General features: G+C 52.4%; 1 protein-coding gene across 3 annotated transcripts in view; it reads left to right on the forward strand.

The window, feature by feature from the left end:
* The first annotated feature begins 6,376 nt into the window (after nucleotides 1–6,376).
* Nucleotides 6,377–15,366, forward strand: part of UBE3A (ubiquitin protein ligase E3A) — a 99,503-nt gene continuing 90,513 nt past the window's right edge. The window contains exon 1 of one of the 3 annotated variants that reach the window (XM_069757812.1): nucleotides 6,377–6,566. Coding sequence is in view for 1 of the 3 variants with exons in the window: in XM_069757811.1 (XP_069613912.1) it covers nucleotides 6,947–7,068 (122 nt within the window). In the remaining 2 variants the exon portion in view is untranslated. Of the gene's footprint in view, nucleotides 6,567–6,592; nucleotides 7,069–15,366 lie in introns of those variants that run through there. The other 2 variants (XM_069757813.1, XM_069757811.1) reach the window with 2 other exon arrangements.

Here is a 15,366-nt window from a genome sequence, read left to right on the forward strand (position 1 = left end):
CCCCTTTCTGACATGGGACGTACTATCCCGTCGAGGTGGGGTGGGCCCCTATGACCATGGACGGGATAGTACGTCCAGCGCGATCGGCGGCGCTCACGGGGGGAGCGCCGCCGATCGCGGCAGGGTGTCAGCTGTTTATCGCAGCTGACATCCGGCACTATGTGCCAGGAGCGGTCACGGACCGCCCCCGGCACATTAACCCCTGGCACACCGTGATCAAAGATGATCGCGATGTGCCGGCGGTGCAGGGAAGCATCGCGCAGGGAGGGGGCTCCCTGCGGGCTTCCCTGAGCCCCCCGCAGCAACGCGATGTGATCGCGTTGCTGCGAGGGTCTCCTCACCTCCCTTCCTGCTCGAGCCCCGGATCCAAGATGGCCGCGGATCCGGGTCCTGCAGGGAGGGAGGTGGCTTCACAGAGCCTGCTCAGAGCAGGCACTGTGAAGCAGCCTGCACTCCTATCAGATCGGTGATCTGACAGAGTGCTATGCAAACTGTCAGATCACCGATCTGTGATGTCCCCCCCTGGGACAAAGTAAATAAGTAAAAAAAAAATTTTTCAAATGTGTAAAAAAAAGAAATAAAAATATTCCAAAATAATGAAAAAAAAAAAAATATTATTCCCATAAATACATTTCTTTATCAAAATAAAAAAACAAACAATAAAAGTACACATATTTAGTATCGCCTCGTCCGTAACGGCCCGACCTATAAAACTGGCCCACTAGTTAACCCCTTCAGTAAACACCGTAAGAAAAAAAAAAAAAAAAAACGAGGCAAAAAACAACGCTTTATTATCATACCGCCGAATAAAAAGTGGAATAACACGCGATCAAAAAGACAGATATAAATAACCATGGTACCGCTGAAAGCGTCATCTTGTCCCGCAAAAAACGAGCGCCATACAGCATCATCAGCAAAAAATAAAAAAGTTATAGTCCTGAGAATAAAGCGATGCAAAAATAATTATTTTTTCTATAAAATAGTTTTTATCGTATAAAAGCGCCAAAACATAAAAAATGATATAAATGAGGTGTCGCTGTAATCGTACTGACCCGAAGAATAAAACTGCTTTATCAATTTTACCAAACGCGGAACGGTATAAACGCCTCCCCCAAAAGAAATTCATGAATAGCTGGTTTTTGGTCATTCTGCCTCACAAAAATCGGAATAAAAAGCGATCAAAAAATGTCACGTGCCCGAAAATGTTACCAATAAAAACGTCAACTCGTCCCGCAAAAAACAAGACCTCACTTGACTCTGTGGACCAAAATATGGAAAAATTATAGCTCTCAAAATGTGGTAACGCAAAAAATATTTTTTGCAATAAAAAGCGTCTTTCAGTGTGTGACGGCTGCCAATCATAAAAATCCGCTAAAAAACCCGCTATAAAAGTAAATCAAACCCCCCTTCATCACCCCCTTAGTTAGGGAAAAATAAAAAAAATGTATTTATTTCCATTTTCCCATTAGGGTTAGGGCTAGGGTTAGGGCTAGGGTTAGGGCTATAGTTTGGGTTGGGGCTAAAGTTAGGGTTCGGGTTGGGGCTAAAGTTACAGTTAGGGTTTAGATTACATTTACAGTTGGGAATAGGGTTGGGATTAGGGTTAGGGGTGTGTCAGGGTTAGAGGTGTGGTTAGGGTTACTGTTGGGATTAAGGTTAGGGGTGTGTTTGGATTAGGGTTTCAGTTATAATTGTGGGGTTTCCACTGTTTAGGCACATCAGGGGCTCTCCAAACGCGACATGGCGTCCGATCTCAATTCCAGCCAATTCTGCGTTGAAAAAGTAAAACAGTGCTTCTTCCCTTCCGAGCTCTCCCGTGTGCCCAAACAGGGGTTTACCCCAACATATGGGGTATCAGCGTACTCAGGACAAATAGGACAACAACTTTTGGGGTCCAATTTCTCCTGTTACCCTTGGGAAAATACAAAACTGGGGGCTAAAAAATAATTTTTGTGGAAAAAAAAAAGATTTTTTTATTTTCACGGCTCTGCGTTATAAACTGTAGTGAAACACTTGGGGGTTCAAAGTTCTCACAACACATCTAGATTAGTTCCCTGGGGGGTCTAGTTTCCAATATGGGGTCAGTTGTGGGGGGTTTCTACTGTTTAGGTACATTAGGGGTTCTGCAAACGCAATGTGACGCCTGCAGACCATTCCATCTAAGTTTGTATTCCAAATGGCGCTCCTTCCCTTCCGAGCTCTGCCATGCGCTCAAACGGTGGTTCCCCCCAACATACGGGGTATCAGCGTACTCAGGACAAATTGGACAACAACTTTGGGGGTCGAATTTCTCCTCTTACCCACGGGAAAATACAAAACTGGGGGCTAAAAAATAATTTTGGGGGGAAAGATTTTTTTTTTTAATTTTCACGGCTCTGCGTTACAAACTGTAGTTAAACACTTGGGGGTTCAAAGCTATCACAACACATCTAGATGAGTTCCTTAGGGTGTCTAGTTTCCAAAATGGTGTCACTTGTGGGAGATTTCTACTGTTTAGGTACATTAGGGGCTCTGCAAATGCAATGTGACACCTGCAGACCATTCCATCTAAGTCCTCATTCCAAATGGAGCTCCTTCCCTCCGAGCCCTCCCATGCGCCCAAACAGTGGTTCCCCCCCACATATGGGGTATCAGCGCACTCAGGACAAATTGGACAACAAATTGTGGTGTCCAATTTCTCCTGTTACCCTCGGGAAAATACAAAACTGGGGGCTAAAAAATAATTTTTGTGGGAAAAAATTTTTGTTTTATTTTTACGGCTCTCCATTATAAACTTCTGTGAAGCCCTTGGTGGGTCAAAGCGCTCAGCACACATCTAGATAAGTTCCCAAGGGGGTCTACTTTCCAAAATGGTGTCACTTGTGGGGGGTTTCAATGTTTAGGCACATCAGTGGCTCTTCAAACGCAACATGGCGTCCCATCTAAATTCCTGTCAATTTTGCATTGAAAAGTCAATCGGCGCTCCTTCCCTTCCGAGCTCTCCCATCCGCCCAAACAGTGGTTTACCCCCACATATGGGCTATCAGCGTACTCAGGACAAATTGTACAACAACTTTTGGGGTCCAATTTCTTCTCTTACCCTTGGGAAAATAAAAAATTGGTGGCGAAAAGATAATTTTTGTGAAAAAATATGATTTTTTATTTTTACGGTTCTACATTATAAACTTCTGTGAAGCACTTGGTGGGTCAAAGTGCTCACCACACCTCTAGATAAGTTCCTTAGGGGGTCTACTTTCCAAAATGGTGTCACTTGTGGGGGGTTTCAATGTTTAGGCACATTAGGGGCTCTCCAAACGAAACATGGCGTCCCATCTCAATTCCAGTCAATTTTGCATTGAAAAGTCAAATGGCGCTCCTTCGCTTCCGAGCTCTGCCATGCGCCCAAACAGTGGTTCACCCCCACATGTGGGGTATTGGCGTACTCAGGACAAATTGTACAACAATGCTTGGGGTCCATTTTCTCCTGTTACCCTTGGTAAAATAAAACAAATTGGAGCTGAATTAAATTTTTTGTGAAAAAAAGTTAAATGTTCATTTTTATTTAAACATTCAAAAAATTCCTGTGAAGCACCAGAAGGGTTAATAAGCTTCTTGAATATGGTTTTGAGCACCTTGAGGGGTGTAGTTTTTAGAATGGTGTCACACTTGGGTATTTTCTATCATATAGACCCCTCAAAATGACTTCAAATGAGATGTGGTCCCTAAAAAAAATGGTGTTGTAGAAATGAAAAATTGCTGGTCAACTTTTAACCCTTATAACTCCCTAACAAAAAAAAATTTTGGTTCCAAAATTGTGCTGATGTAAAGTAGACATGTGGGAAATGTTACTTATTAAGTATTTTGTGTGACATATCTCTGTGATTTAATTGCATAAAAATTCAAAGTTGGAAAATTGCGAAATTTTCATAATTTTCGCCAAATTTCCGTTTTTTTCACAAATAAACGCAGGTACTATCAAAGAATTTTTACCATTGTCATGAAGTACAATATGTCACGAGAAAACAATGTCAGAATCACTGGAATCCGTTGAAGCGTTCCAGAGTTATAACCTCATAAAGGGACAGTGGTCAGAATTGTAAAAATTGGCCCGGTCATTAACGTGCAAACCACCATTGGGGGTAAAGGGGTTAAATAAAAATGAACATTTAACTTTTTTTCACAAAAAATTTACTTCAGCTCCAATTTGTTTTATTTTACCAAGGGTAACAGGAGAAAATGGACCCCAAAAGTTGTTGTACAATTTGTCCTGAGGACGCCAATACCCCACATGTGGGGGTAAACCACTGTTTTGGTGCATGGCAGAGCTCGGAAGCGAAGGAGCGCCATTTGACTTTTCAATGCAAAAATGACTGGAATTGAGATGGGACGCCATGTTGCTTTTGGAGAGCCCCTAATGTGCCTAAGCATTGAAACCCCCCACAAGTGACACCATTTTGGAAAGTAGACCCCCTAAGGAACTTATCTAGATGTGTGGTGAGCACTTTGACCCATTAAGTGATTCACAGAAGTTTATAATTTTCGTCTATAAGCTAAAGGCCCCTTCACATTTAGCGACGCTGCAGCGATACCGACAACGATCCGAATCGCTGCAGCGTCGCTGTTTGGTCGCTGGAGAGCTGTCACACAGACCGCTCTCCAGCGACCAACGATGCCGGTAACCAGGGTAAACATCGGGTAACTAAGCGCAGGGCCGCGCTTAGTAACCCGATGTTTACCCTGGTTACCATCCTAAAAGTAAAAAAAAACAAACACTAGATACTTACCTACAGCCGTCTGTCCTCCAGCGCTGCGCTCTGCTTCTCTGCTCTCCTCCTGTACTGTCTGGGAGCCGGAAAGCAGAGCGGTGACGTCACCGCTCTGCTTTCCGGCTCACAGACAGTACAGGAGGAGAGCAGAGCACAGCGCTGGAGGACGGACGGCTGTAGGTAAGTATCTAGTGTTTGTTTTTTTTTACTTTTAGCATGGTAACCAGGGTAAACATCGGGTTACTAAGCGCGGCCCTGCGCTTAGTTACCCGATGTTTACCCTGGTTACCAGTGAAGACATCGCTGGATCGGTGTCACACACGCCGATCCAGCGATGTCTCCAGGGAGTCCAGCGACGAAATAAAGTTCTGGACTTTCTTCAGCGACCAACGATCTCCCAGCAGGGGCCTGATCGTTAGTCGCTGTCACACATAACGATTTCATTAACGATATCGTTGCTACGTCACAAATAGCAACGATATCGTTAACAATATCGTTATGTGTGAAGGTACCTTAAGGCCACTGCCATCAGGGGCTTATCTACAGCATCCTGTAATGCTGTAGATAAGCCCCCGATGTAACCTGAAAGATAAGAAAAACAAGATAGATTATACTCACCCAGGGGCGGTCCGGTCCGATGGGCGTCACGGTCCGGGTCCAGCGCCTCCCATCTTGATGCGATGACGTCCTCTTCTTTGCTTCCTGCCGCGGCTCCTGCGCAGGCGTACTTTATCTTCCCTGTTGAGGGCAAAGTACTGCAGTGTGCAGGCGCCGGGAAAGGTCAGGGAGGCCCGGCGCCTGCGCACTGCAGTACTTTACGCTGCCCTCAGCAGGACAAATCAGTACGCTTGTACAGGAGCCGCGGCAGGAAGCAAGGAGGCACTGGACCCGGACCTGCGACGCCCATCGGATCCGAACCCGGAATGTTGTAGATAAGCCCCTGATGGCGGTGGCCTTAGCTTATAGGCGAAAATTTGGGTGAGAGATTCAATTTAATGTGAACCCTGTTCAAAGAGGGGGAGGCATATGACAGCCTCTGTCCCCCCCTTACAATTGATCTCACATCAAGCAGGGGACAATGATGTGAGCTGTCTTCAGAACCCGGCGCCAGTGTGAACAGTACCATTGATTCCTAGGCGTATTTTAATCATATTTATAAAAATGTAATTTTAAAGGAATATATGGTCACCTGTTTTTGATTCCCTTCTCATGACTGAAACTTTTGACAAGGTAAAAACTATTGCAGACTCACTGAGACCCAATGAAGCGCCCCAGAGTTATTACCACATAAAGTGACTGTGGTCAGAGGTGTAAGATTTGGCTCGTCAGGAATAGGGTTACAGCACCTCATTGTATAGAGGTTGGTGTCAGTTTTTATTCAATTCCTCAAATTACAATACATGAGGTTATGGGATAAGGGGCGCAATACTGAGCAGTGTGTGACTTGAGGGGCACTGGTTACTCATCTACCCCCTAGAGCTGGGGGCTGTAGGTCCCGTAATTATGATACACCCCACAATAAGAGACACTCGTGCAGACCCCTCCACACAAACTAAACGGGAGAACAAGACGTTCTGGTTTTCTGAATATTGTGAGGTAAAAATACAAAATGAGAGTTTAACGGCACAAGTGAGGGAGCACGCGACCTCCTCCGTGACGTCACCACGCACTGGAGTATTCTTAGAAGCTGTCAGGAGCGCGCGGCTTCCTTTCTAATCATGCACCACTGCGCATGCTCTGCCTGCGCCCTGCCCGGACCATAGAGAGAAACTGCGTTTCAACTTCCGCCTCCCTTTCTGGCCTGTTACCGTGATGATTAAGGTTAGTCTAACGTCTATGGTATCGTGCCGCGATGCACGTTGGGATACCCCCGCCCTCCTCGCCGGTCCTCCCAATTTGCGCTGCCCGAGGTCCGTGTCTTGTAGCAAGATGGCGGAGTTGGGTTCGGGGTGACCAGACAAGAAGAGAAAGAAGCCGCCAGTGAGCTGCATAGTTGTCAGTGACACTGTGTGACAGCCCCCAAAACGTCCGCCATAGTGTACCCGCACAGCCGCATGCCAGAGTGACAGGCAGTGCTCGGAGCGCGCTCATTCATCGGCGACTATCGGAGCTGTCAGACACGTATCGCGACTCTGTGCATGGCCCGGGCGGCCGGCCTGCTGGACTAGTCGTGTGCCTACTGGATTGTGTCGGGTTCTCGCATGAGTTCCCCGGACCAAAGGCGGCAGCAGCAGCAGCAGGAGAGAGAGGGAGCCCCGGAGCCCGAGGAGAGGAGCACACACACCCCCTACAGCAGCCCGGATCACAGCCCCGGGGGAGACAGGTCAGAGGGGGAAGGGATCCAGGGCAGCCCCGGGGGAGACAGGTCAGAGGGGGGAAGGGATCCAGGGCAGCCCCGCGGGGAGACAGGTCAGACGGGGAAGGGATCCAGGGCAGCCCCGGGGGAGACAGGTCAGAGGGGGAAGGGATCCAGGGCAGCCCCGGGGGGGGAGACAGATCAGAGGGGGAAGGGATCCAGGGCAGCCCCGGGGGAGACAGGTCAGAGGGGGAAGGGATCCAGGGCAGCCCCGGGGGAGAAGACAGGTCAGAGGGGGGAAGGGATCCAGGGCAGCCCCGGGGGGAGACAGGTCAGAGGGGGAAGGGATCCAGGGCAGCCCCGGGGGGAGACAGGTCAGAGGGGGAAGGGATCCAGGGCAGCCCCGGGGGGGGAGACAGATCAGAGGGGGGAAGGGATCCAGGGCAGCCCCGGGGGAGAAGACAGGTCAGAGGGGGGAAGGGATCCAGGGCAGCCCCGGGGGGAGACAGGTCAGAGGGGGAAGGGATCCAGGGCAGCCCCGGGGGGAGACAGGTCAGAGGGGGAAGGGATCCAGGGCAGCCCCGGGGGGAGACAGGTCAGAGGGGGAAGGGATCCAGGGCAGCCCCGGGGGAGACAGGTCAGAGGGGGAAGGGATCCAGGGCAGCCCCGGGGGGGAGACAGATCAGAGGGGGAAGGGATCCAGGGCAGCCCCGGGGGGGAGACAGATCAGAGGGGGAAGGGATCCAGGGCAGCCCCGGGGGAGACAGGTCAGAGGGGGAAGGGATCCAGGGCAGCCCCGGGGGAGAAGACAGGTCAGAGGGGGGAAGGGATCCAGGGCAGCCCCGGGGGGAGACAGGTCAGAGGGGGAAGGGATCCAGGGCAGCCCCGGGGGAGACAGGTCAGAGGGGGAAGGGATCCAGGGCAGCCCCGGGGGAGACAGGTCAGACGGGGAAGGGATCCAGGGCAGCCCCGGGGGAGAAGACAGGTCAGAGGGGGAAGGGATCCAGGGCAGCCCCGGGGGAGAAGACAGGTCAGAGGGGGAAGGGATCCAGGGCAGCCCCGGGGGAGAAGACAGGTCAGAGGGGGGAAGGGATCCAGGGCAGCCCCGGGGGGAGACAGGTCAGAGGGGGAAGGGATCCAGGGCAGCCCCGGGGGGAGACAGGTCAGAGGGGGAAGGGATCCAGGGCAGCCCCGGGGGAGACAGGTCAGAGGGGGAAGGGATCCAGGGCAGCCCCGGGGGAGACAGGTCAGACGGGGAAGGGATCCAGGGCAGCCCCGGGGGGGGGGGGGGGGTTGGGGGGAGACAGGTCAGAGGAGGAAGGGATCCAGGGCAGCCCCGGGGGGGGGGGGGGGAGACAGGTCAGAGGAGGAAGGGATCCAGGGCAGCCCCGGGGGAGACAGGTCAGAGGGGGAGGGGATCCAGTGCAGCCCGGGGGAGACAGGTCAGAGGAGGAAGGGAGACAGGTCAGAGGGGGGAGACAGGTCAGAGGGGGAAAGGGATCCAGGGGAGACAGGTCAGAGGGGGGAAGGGATCCAGTGCTTCCCCGGGGGGAGACAGGTCAGAGGGGGGAAGGGATCCAGTGCTTCCCCGGGGGGGGAGACAGGTCAGAGGGGGGAAGGGATCCAGGGCATCCCCGGTTGGGAGACAGGTCAGAGGGGGGAAGGGATCCAGTGCTGCCCCTGGGGAGACAGGTCAGAGGGGGAAGGGATCCAGGGCAGCCCCGAGGGAGACAGGTCAGAGGGGGAAGGGATCCAGTGCTGCCACGGGGGAGAGACAGGTCAGAGGGGGAAGGGATCCAGTGCTGCCCCGGGGGAGAGACAGGTCAGAGGGGGAAGGGATCCAGTGCTGCCACGGGGGAGAGACAGGTCAGAGGGGGAAGGGATCCAGGGCTGCCCCGGGGGAGAGACAGGTCAGAGGGGGAAGGGATTCAGTGCTGCCCCGGGGGGGAGACAGGTCAGAGGGGGAAGGGATCCAGTGCTGCCCCGGGGGAGAGACAGGTCAGAGGGGAAAGGGATCCAGTGCTGCCCCGGGGGAGAGACAGGTCAGAGGGGGAAGGGATTCAGTGCTGCCCCGGGGGAGAGACAGGTCAGAGGGGGAAGGGATCCAGTGCTGTCCCGGGGGAGAGACAGGTCAAAGGGGGAAGGGATCCAGTGCAGCCCAGATCACAGCCCCCGTGGAGATGGGTCAGAGGGGGGAAGGGATCCAGTGCTGCCTGGATCAGAGCCCCCTGGAGATGGGTCAGAGGGGGAAGGGATCCAGTGCAGCCTGGATCACAGCCCCCCGGGGAGATGGGTCAGAGGGGGAAGGGATCCAGTGCAGCCTGGATCACAGCCCCCCGGGGAGATGGGTCAGAGGGGGAAGGGATCCAGTGCAGCCCGGATCACAGCCCCCGGGGGATTGGGGTCAGAGGGGGAAGGGATCCAGTGCAGCCTGGATCACAGCCTCGGGGGAGACAGGTCAGAGGGGGAAGGGATCCAGTGGAACACGGATCACAGTCCTGGGCAGTATGGGTCAAAGGGGGAAGAGATCCAGCCCAGAGCACAGCCCTTGGCGAGGGAACCGGTGCAGCCCAGGGTGAGACAGGTCAGAGGGGAAGGGATCCAGTCCAGCCTGGATCACAGCCCCGGGTGAGACAGGTTAGAATGGGAAGGGATCCAGTGCAGCCCGGGGGAGACAGGTCAGAGGAGGAAGGGAGACAGGTCAGAGGGGGGAGACAGGTCAGAGGGGGAAAGGGATCCAGGGGAGCCCCGGGGGAGACAGGTCAGAGGGGGAGGGGATCCAGTGCAGCCCGGGGGAGACAGGTCAGAGGAGGAAGGGAGACAGGTCAGAGGGGGGAGACAGGTCAGAGGGGGAAAGGGATCCAGGGGAGACAGGTCAGAGGGGGGAAGGGATCCAGTGCTTCCCCGGGGGGAGACAGGTCAGAGGGGGGAAGGGATCCAGTGCTTCCCCGGGGGGGGAGACAGGTCAGAGGGGGGAAGGGATCCAGGGCATCCCCGGTTGGGAGACAGGTCAGAGGGGGGAAGGGATCCAGTGCTGCCCCTGGGGAGACAGGTCAGAGGGGGAAGGGATCCAGGGCAGCCCCGAGGGAGACAGGTCAGAGGGGGAAGGGATTCAGTGCTGCCCCGGGGGGGAGACAGGTCAGAGGGGGAAGGGATCCAGTGCTGCCCCGGGGGAGAGACAGGTCAGAGGGGAAAGGGATCCAGTGCTGCCACGGGGGAGAGACAGGTCAGAGGGGGAAGGGATCCAGTGCTGCCCCGGGGGAGAGACAGGTCAGAGGGGGAAGGGATTCAGTGCTGCCCCGGGGGAGAGACAGGTCAGAGGGGGAAGGGATCCAGTGCAGCCCAGATCACAGCCCCCGTGGAGATGGGTCAGAGGGGGGAAGGGATCCAGTGCTGCCTGGATCAGAGCCCCCTGGAGATGGGTCAGAGGGGGAAGGGATCCAGTGCAGCCTGGATCACAGCCCCCCGGGGAGATGGGTCAGAGGGGGAAGGGATCCAGTGCAGCCTGGATCACAGCCCCCCGGGGAGATGGGTCAGAGGGGGAAGGGATCCAGTGCAGCCCGGATCACAGCCCCCGGGGGATTGGGGTCAGAGGGGGAAGGGATCCAGTGCAGCCTGGATCACAGCCTCGGGGGAGACAGGTCAGAGGGGGAAGGGATCCAGTGGAACACGGATCACAGTCCTGGGCAGTATGGGTCAAAGGGGGAAGAGATCCAGCCCAGAGCACAGCCCTTGGCGAGGGAACCGGTGCAGCCCAGGGTGAGACAGGTCAGAGGGGAAGGGATCCAGTCCAGCCTGGATCACAGCCCCGGGTGAGACAGGTTAGAATGGGAAGGGATCCAGCGCAACCCAGATCACAGCCTTGGGGGGGGGGGGGGGGGGGGGAGAGATGGGTCAGAGGGGAAAGGGATCCAATGCAGCCCAGTGTGACGGGTCAGAGGGGAGAGGGATCCAATGCAGCCCAGTGTGACGGGTCAGAGGGGGAAGGGATCCAATGTAGCCCTGGGGACACACGTCAGAGGGGTAAGGGATCCAATTCAGCCTGGATCACAGCCCCTGGGAAGACAGGTTGGATGGGCTTTGTTTTCTGCGTGGCAAGAGATACAGTAACGGAGAGAGCTCAGAATAAAATGTGCCGTCTCCACCTCTTTTTGAAAGCAATATTTTGTTCTTTTGCAATGGACAACTCATTTTTCCGAACATTATTTTATATACAAATGACCCCTTTATGTCTGCATTTTACCTGAAATAACGTAAGGGAAAAAAGAAATGGTAAGTAATTAAGGCTGGGGTCACATGGCGACTTTTACCACTGCTACTTCACAGCACAGTACAAGTGAATGGAGTCAGTGTATTTGTTGCTGCTCGCTCATCATGGTGCCTTGCTTGTCACAATGCGACCTCATTCACTTGTATTGCGTTGTCAGTGATATATAGCGTTATTGGGCCATGCGATCTGCGTCATGGCTAAAGCCGCCATATTGCCCCAATCTTTTTTTTCCACCATATTCCTCCCCTTTCGTTATTTCACTTGTCTTCCAAAAGCTATGGATTTTGTTTTGTTGACATAGCCTTATGAGGATTTGCTTTTTTATATAGTGAATTGAAAGGCGCTAGATATTGTTGAAAAACTGACTATTTTATGGTGGAGTGGGAAAAGTAGCAATTGTGTTTATGGGTTTCTTTTCACTTTACAGTAAAAATAACGTGTTAGGCTTCTTTCACACTAGCGTCAGAATCTCCCCGTCGCAATGCGTCGGGGAGAGATTCCGACGCTAGCGTTTAACGCTTTGCACAATGGGTGCAGCGGATGCATTTTTCCGGCGCATCCGCTGCCCCATTGTAAGGTGCGGGGAGGTGGGGGCGGAGTTCCGGCCGCGCATGCGCGGTCGGAAAAAGCGGTCCGTCGGGAGAAAAAAACGTTACATGTAGGGTTTTTTTTCCCCGACGGTCCGCCAAAGCACGACGCATTCGTCGCAAGACGGATGCGAAGTGTGCAAATCCGTCGCAAATGCGTCGCCAATAGAAGTCTATGGGGAAAAAACGCATCCTGCAAGCACTTTTGCAGGATGCGTTTTTTCTGCAAAACGACGCATTGTGACGGATTTACAAAAAACGCTAGTGTGAAAGTACCCTTATCTGTATTTGGGGCAGTATGAATACTGTTCCACCTGTTTTATGTAGCTTATGTATTTGTTGCCACTCACTCGTTATTTACAGATCTCAGACATTTTCCTGAAACTATCCAAAGTATAAATTCACCAGTGCTCTCGATTTGAAATCAGTATCGTATCAATTCATCATAGAGAGGTCATCACATATGTAACCATTTCATATCGCTGCGGCATCTTTTCTCTCTCTATATCGGAGATGCTTCTTCATTGATCTGCAGTTCTGGAGAGTAGAGTCCTTAGGCTATGCTGCCACGGAACGTTTTTCCTGTGGACCTCTGGGAGATCACGGCCTGTAGTGATGGCTGCAGCAGTACAGCGGTGGATAGCTGTGCAGAGAAACTGCGTATTTCACCCTTTGCATTTCAAAGAGTGTAATCTCGCACCCATATCTGCATCATAAATTGTTATTTGCAGAGCCAAAAGCCACAGTACCTATTAGTTTTTCCACAAGCGAACATACAGCAGAAAATCCAATGCGCTTTTGCACTAAAGGTACCTTCACACATAACGATATCGTTGCTATTTGTGACGTAGCAACGATATCGTTAATGAAATCGTTATGTGTGACAGCGACCAACGATCAGGCCCCTGCTGGGAGATCGTTGGTCGCTGAATAAAGTCCAGAACTTTATTTCGTCGCTGGACTCCTGCTGACATCGCTGGATCGGCGTGTGTGACACCGATCCAGTGATGTCTTCACTGGTAACCAGGGTAAACATCGGGTAACTAAGCGCAGGGCCGCGCTTAGTAACCCGATGTTTACCCTGGTTACCATGCTAAAGGTAAAAAAAAACAAACACTACATACTTACCTAACGCTGTCTGTCCTCCAGCGCTGTGCTCTGCTCTCCTCCTGTACTGGCTGTGAGCCGGAAAGCAGAGCGGTGACGTCACCGCTCTGCTTTCCGGCTCCCAGACAGTACAGGAGGAGAGCAGAGAAGCAGAGCACAGCGCTGGAGGACAGACGGCTGTAGGTAAGTATGTAGTGTTTTTTTTTTTTTTACTTTTAGCATGGTAACCAGGGTAAACATCGGGTTACTAAGCGCGGCCCTGCGCTTAGTTACCCGATGTTTACCCTGGTTACCGGCATCGTTGGTAGCTGGAGAGCGGTCTGTGTGACAGCTCTCCAGCGACCAAACAGCGACGCTGCAGCGATCCGGATCGTTGTCGGTATCGCTGCAGCGTCGCTTAATGTGAAGGGGCCTTTAGGAAAATGAGCCCCAGTCTTCACAGGCAGAAGACTTGTGTGTAAATGCACCCTCAGGCTACATGCACACCATAGGTTTTCTAAAGCTAATCCACAGTAAAGGTACCGTCACACATAGCGACGCTGCAGCGATACCGACAACGATCCGGATCGCTGCAGCGTCGCTGTTTGGTCGCTGGAGAGCTGTCACACAGACCGCTCTCCAGCGACCAACGATCCCGAGGTCCCCGGTAACCAGGGTAAACATCGGGTAACTAAGCGCAGGGCCGCGCTTAGTAACCCGATGTTTACCCTGGTTACCATCCTAAAAAGTAAAAAAACAAACGCTACATACTTACCTTCTGCTGTCTGTCCTCGGCGCTCTGCTTCTCTGGTCTGGCTGTGAGCGCCGGGCAGCCAGAAAGCAGGGCGGTGACGTCACCGCTCTGCTTTCCGGCTGACCGACGCTCACAGCCAGAGCAGGAGGAGAGCAGAGCACAGCGCTGGAGGACAGACGGCTGTAGGTAAGTATGTAGTGTTTGTTTTTTTACTTTTAGGATGGTAACCAGGGTAAACATCGGGTTACTAAGCGCGGCCCTGCGCTTAGTTACCCGATGTTTACCCTGGTTACCAGCAAAGACATCGCTGAATCGGTGTCACACACGCCGATTCAGCGATGTCTGCGGGGAGTCCAGCGACGAAATAAAGTTCTGGACTTTCTTCCCCGACCAGCGATCTCCCAGCAGGGGCCTGATCGCTGCTGCCTGTCACACTGGACGATATCGCTAGCGAGGACGCTGCAACGTCACGGATCGCTAGCGATATCGTCTAGTGTGACAGTACCTTAACGGCAGTGCATTTATTTTCCATCATTAAGTTGACATGCACTGCCGATTTCCACGTCCACAGAAAAACCATTGTTACACATGGATTTGGCTTCAAGGTCCGTTATCGTTAGCAAATTGCGTAGCTCATTGGCTGCTTGGCTACTAAAGGGTCCTTTTACACTGGCTGGTTATCATGAACAACCAATCCTAGGAATGCTCCATTCCCTGTAATCCGCTTGTTTAAATGTTGCCAGTCACTTGATGAGCAAAAGAAAATGCTTGTTCATTTGTTGAAATGATGCTTAATTGGATGTCCGCACAGAATGACTGCTCCAGCAAAGTTCCACCGCTCAGTGTTGGCCAATAGTTTAAATACCCCCCCCCCCGTCTTCTTTGACAGAGCTGTAGTGATGAGCGAACGTGCTCTGATAAGGTGTTATCTGAGCATGCTCGTGTACTAGCAGGGTGCCTTCGACGCTCTCTAAAAATGTGTTTGAGTCCCCGTGATTGCATGTCTTGCGGCTGTTTCTTAGGCAATTCCTGCATGTCTTGCGCTGTTTCTTAGGCAGCTACTAAAGACTTGAGCAGGAAATACAATTCTATCCTTTTCCTTTGGATCAGGCCAAATGATTCATTCAAAAGACTGCCCACCCCGCGTCTCGCGGCTGTTTCTTAGGCAATTCCTGCATGTCTCGCGTCTGTTTCTTAGGCAATTCCTGCATGTCTTGCGGCTGTCAAACAGATGCAAGACATACAGGTTGAATGGTTGGCTCTGCCATGAAGCACCAAACGATGGGACTTGGTTTGAACAATCATTCTGTGCTGACAGTCTCTTAACCCCTTCACGACCTTTGACGCACCGTATGCGTCATGAAAACCTGTGCCAATCCGACCTGTGACGCAGCATACGCGTCATGGTCGGATTGCGCTCCTGCAGGCCGGGTGAAAGGGTTAACTGTAATTTCACCCGGCCTGCAGGGACAGGGGGAGTGGTACTTTAGCCCAGGGGGGTGGCTTCGCCCCCCTTCCCTGTGGCTACGATCGTTCTGATTGGCTGTTGAAAGTGACGTTTCACTTTCAATCAGAACGATAGTAATATTTCACCAATGAAAATTGGTGAAATATTACAATCCAGCCAT

This window comes from Ranitomeya imitator, chromosome 3, assembly GCF_032444005.1.
Source record: "Ranitomeya imitator isolate aRanImi1 chromosome 3, aRanImi1.pri, whole genome shotgun sequence".
Taxonomy (NCBI): Eukaryota; Metazoa; Chordata; class Amphibia; order Anura; family Dendrobatidae; genus Ranitomeya; species Ranitomeya imitator.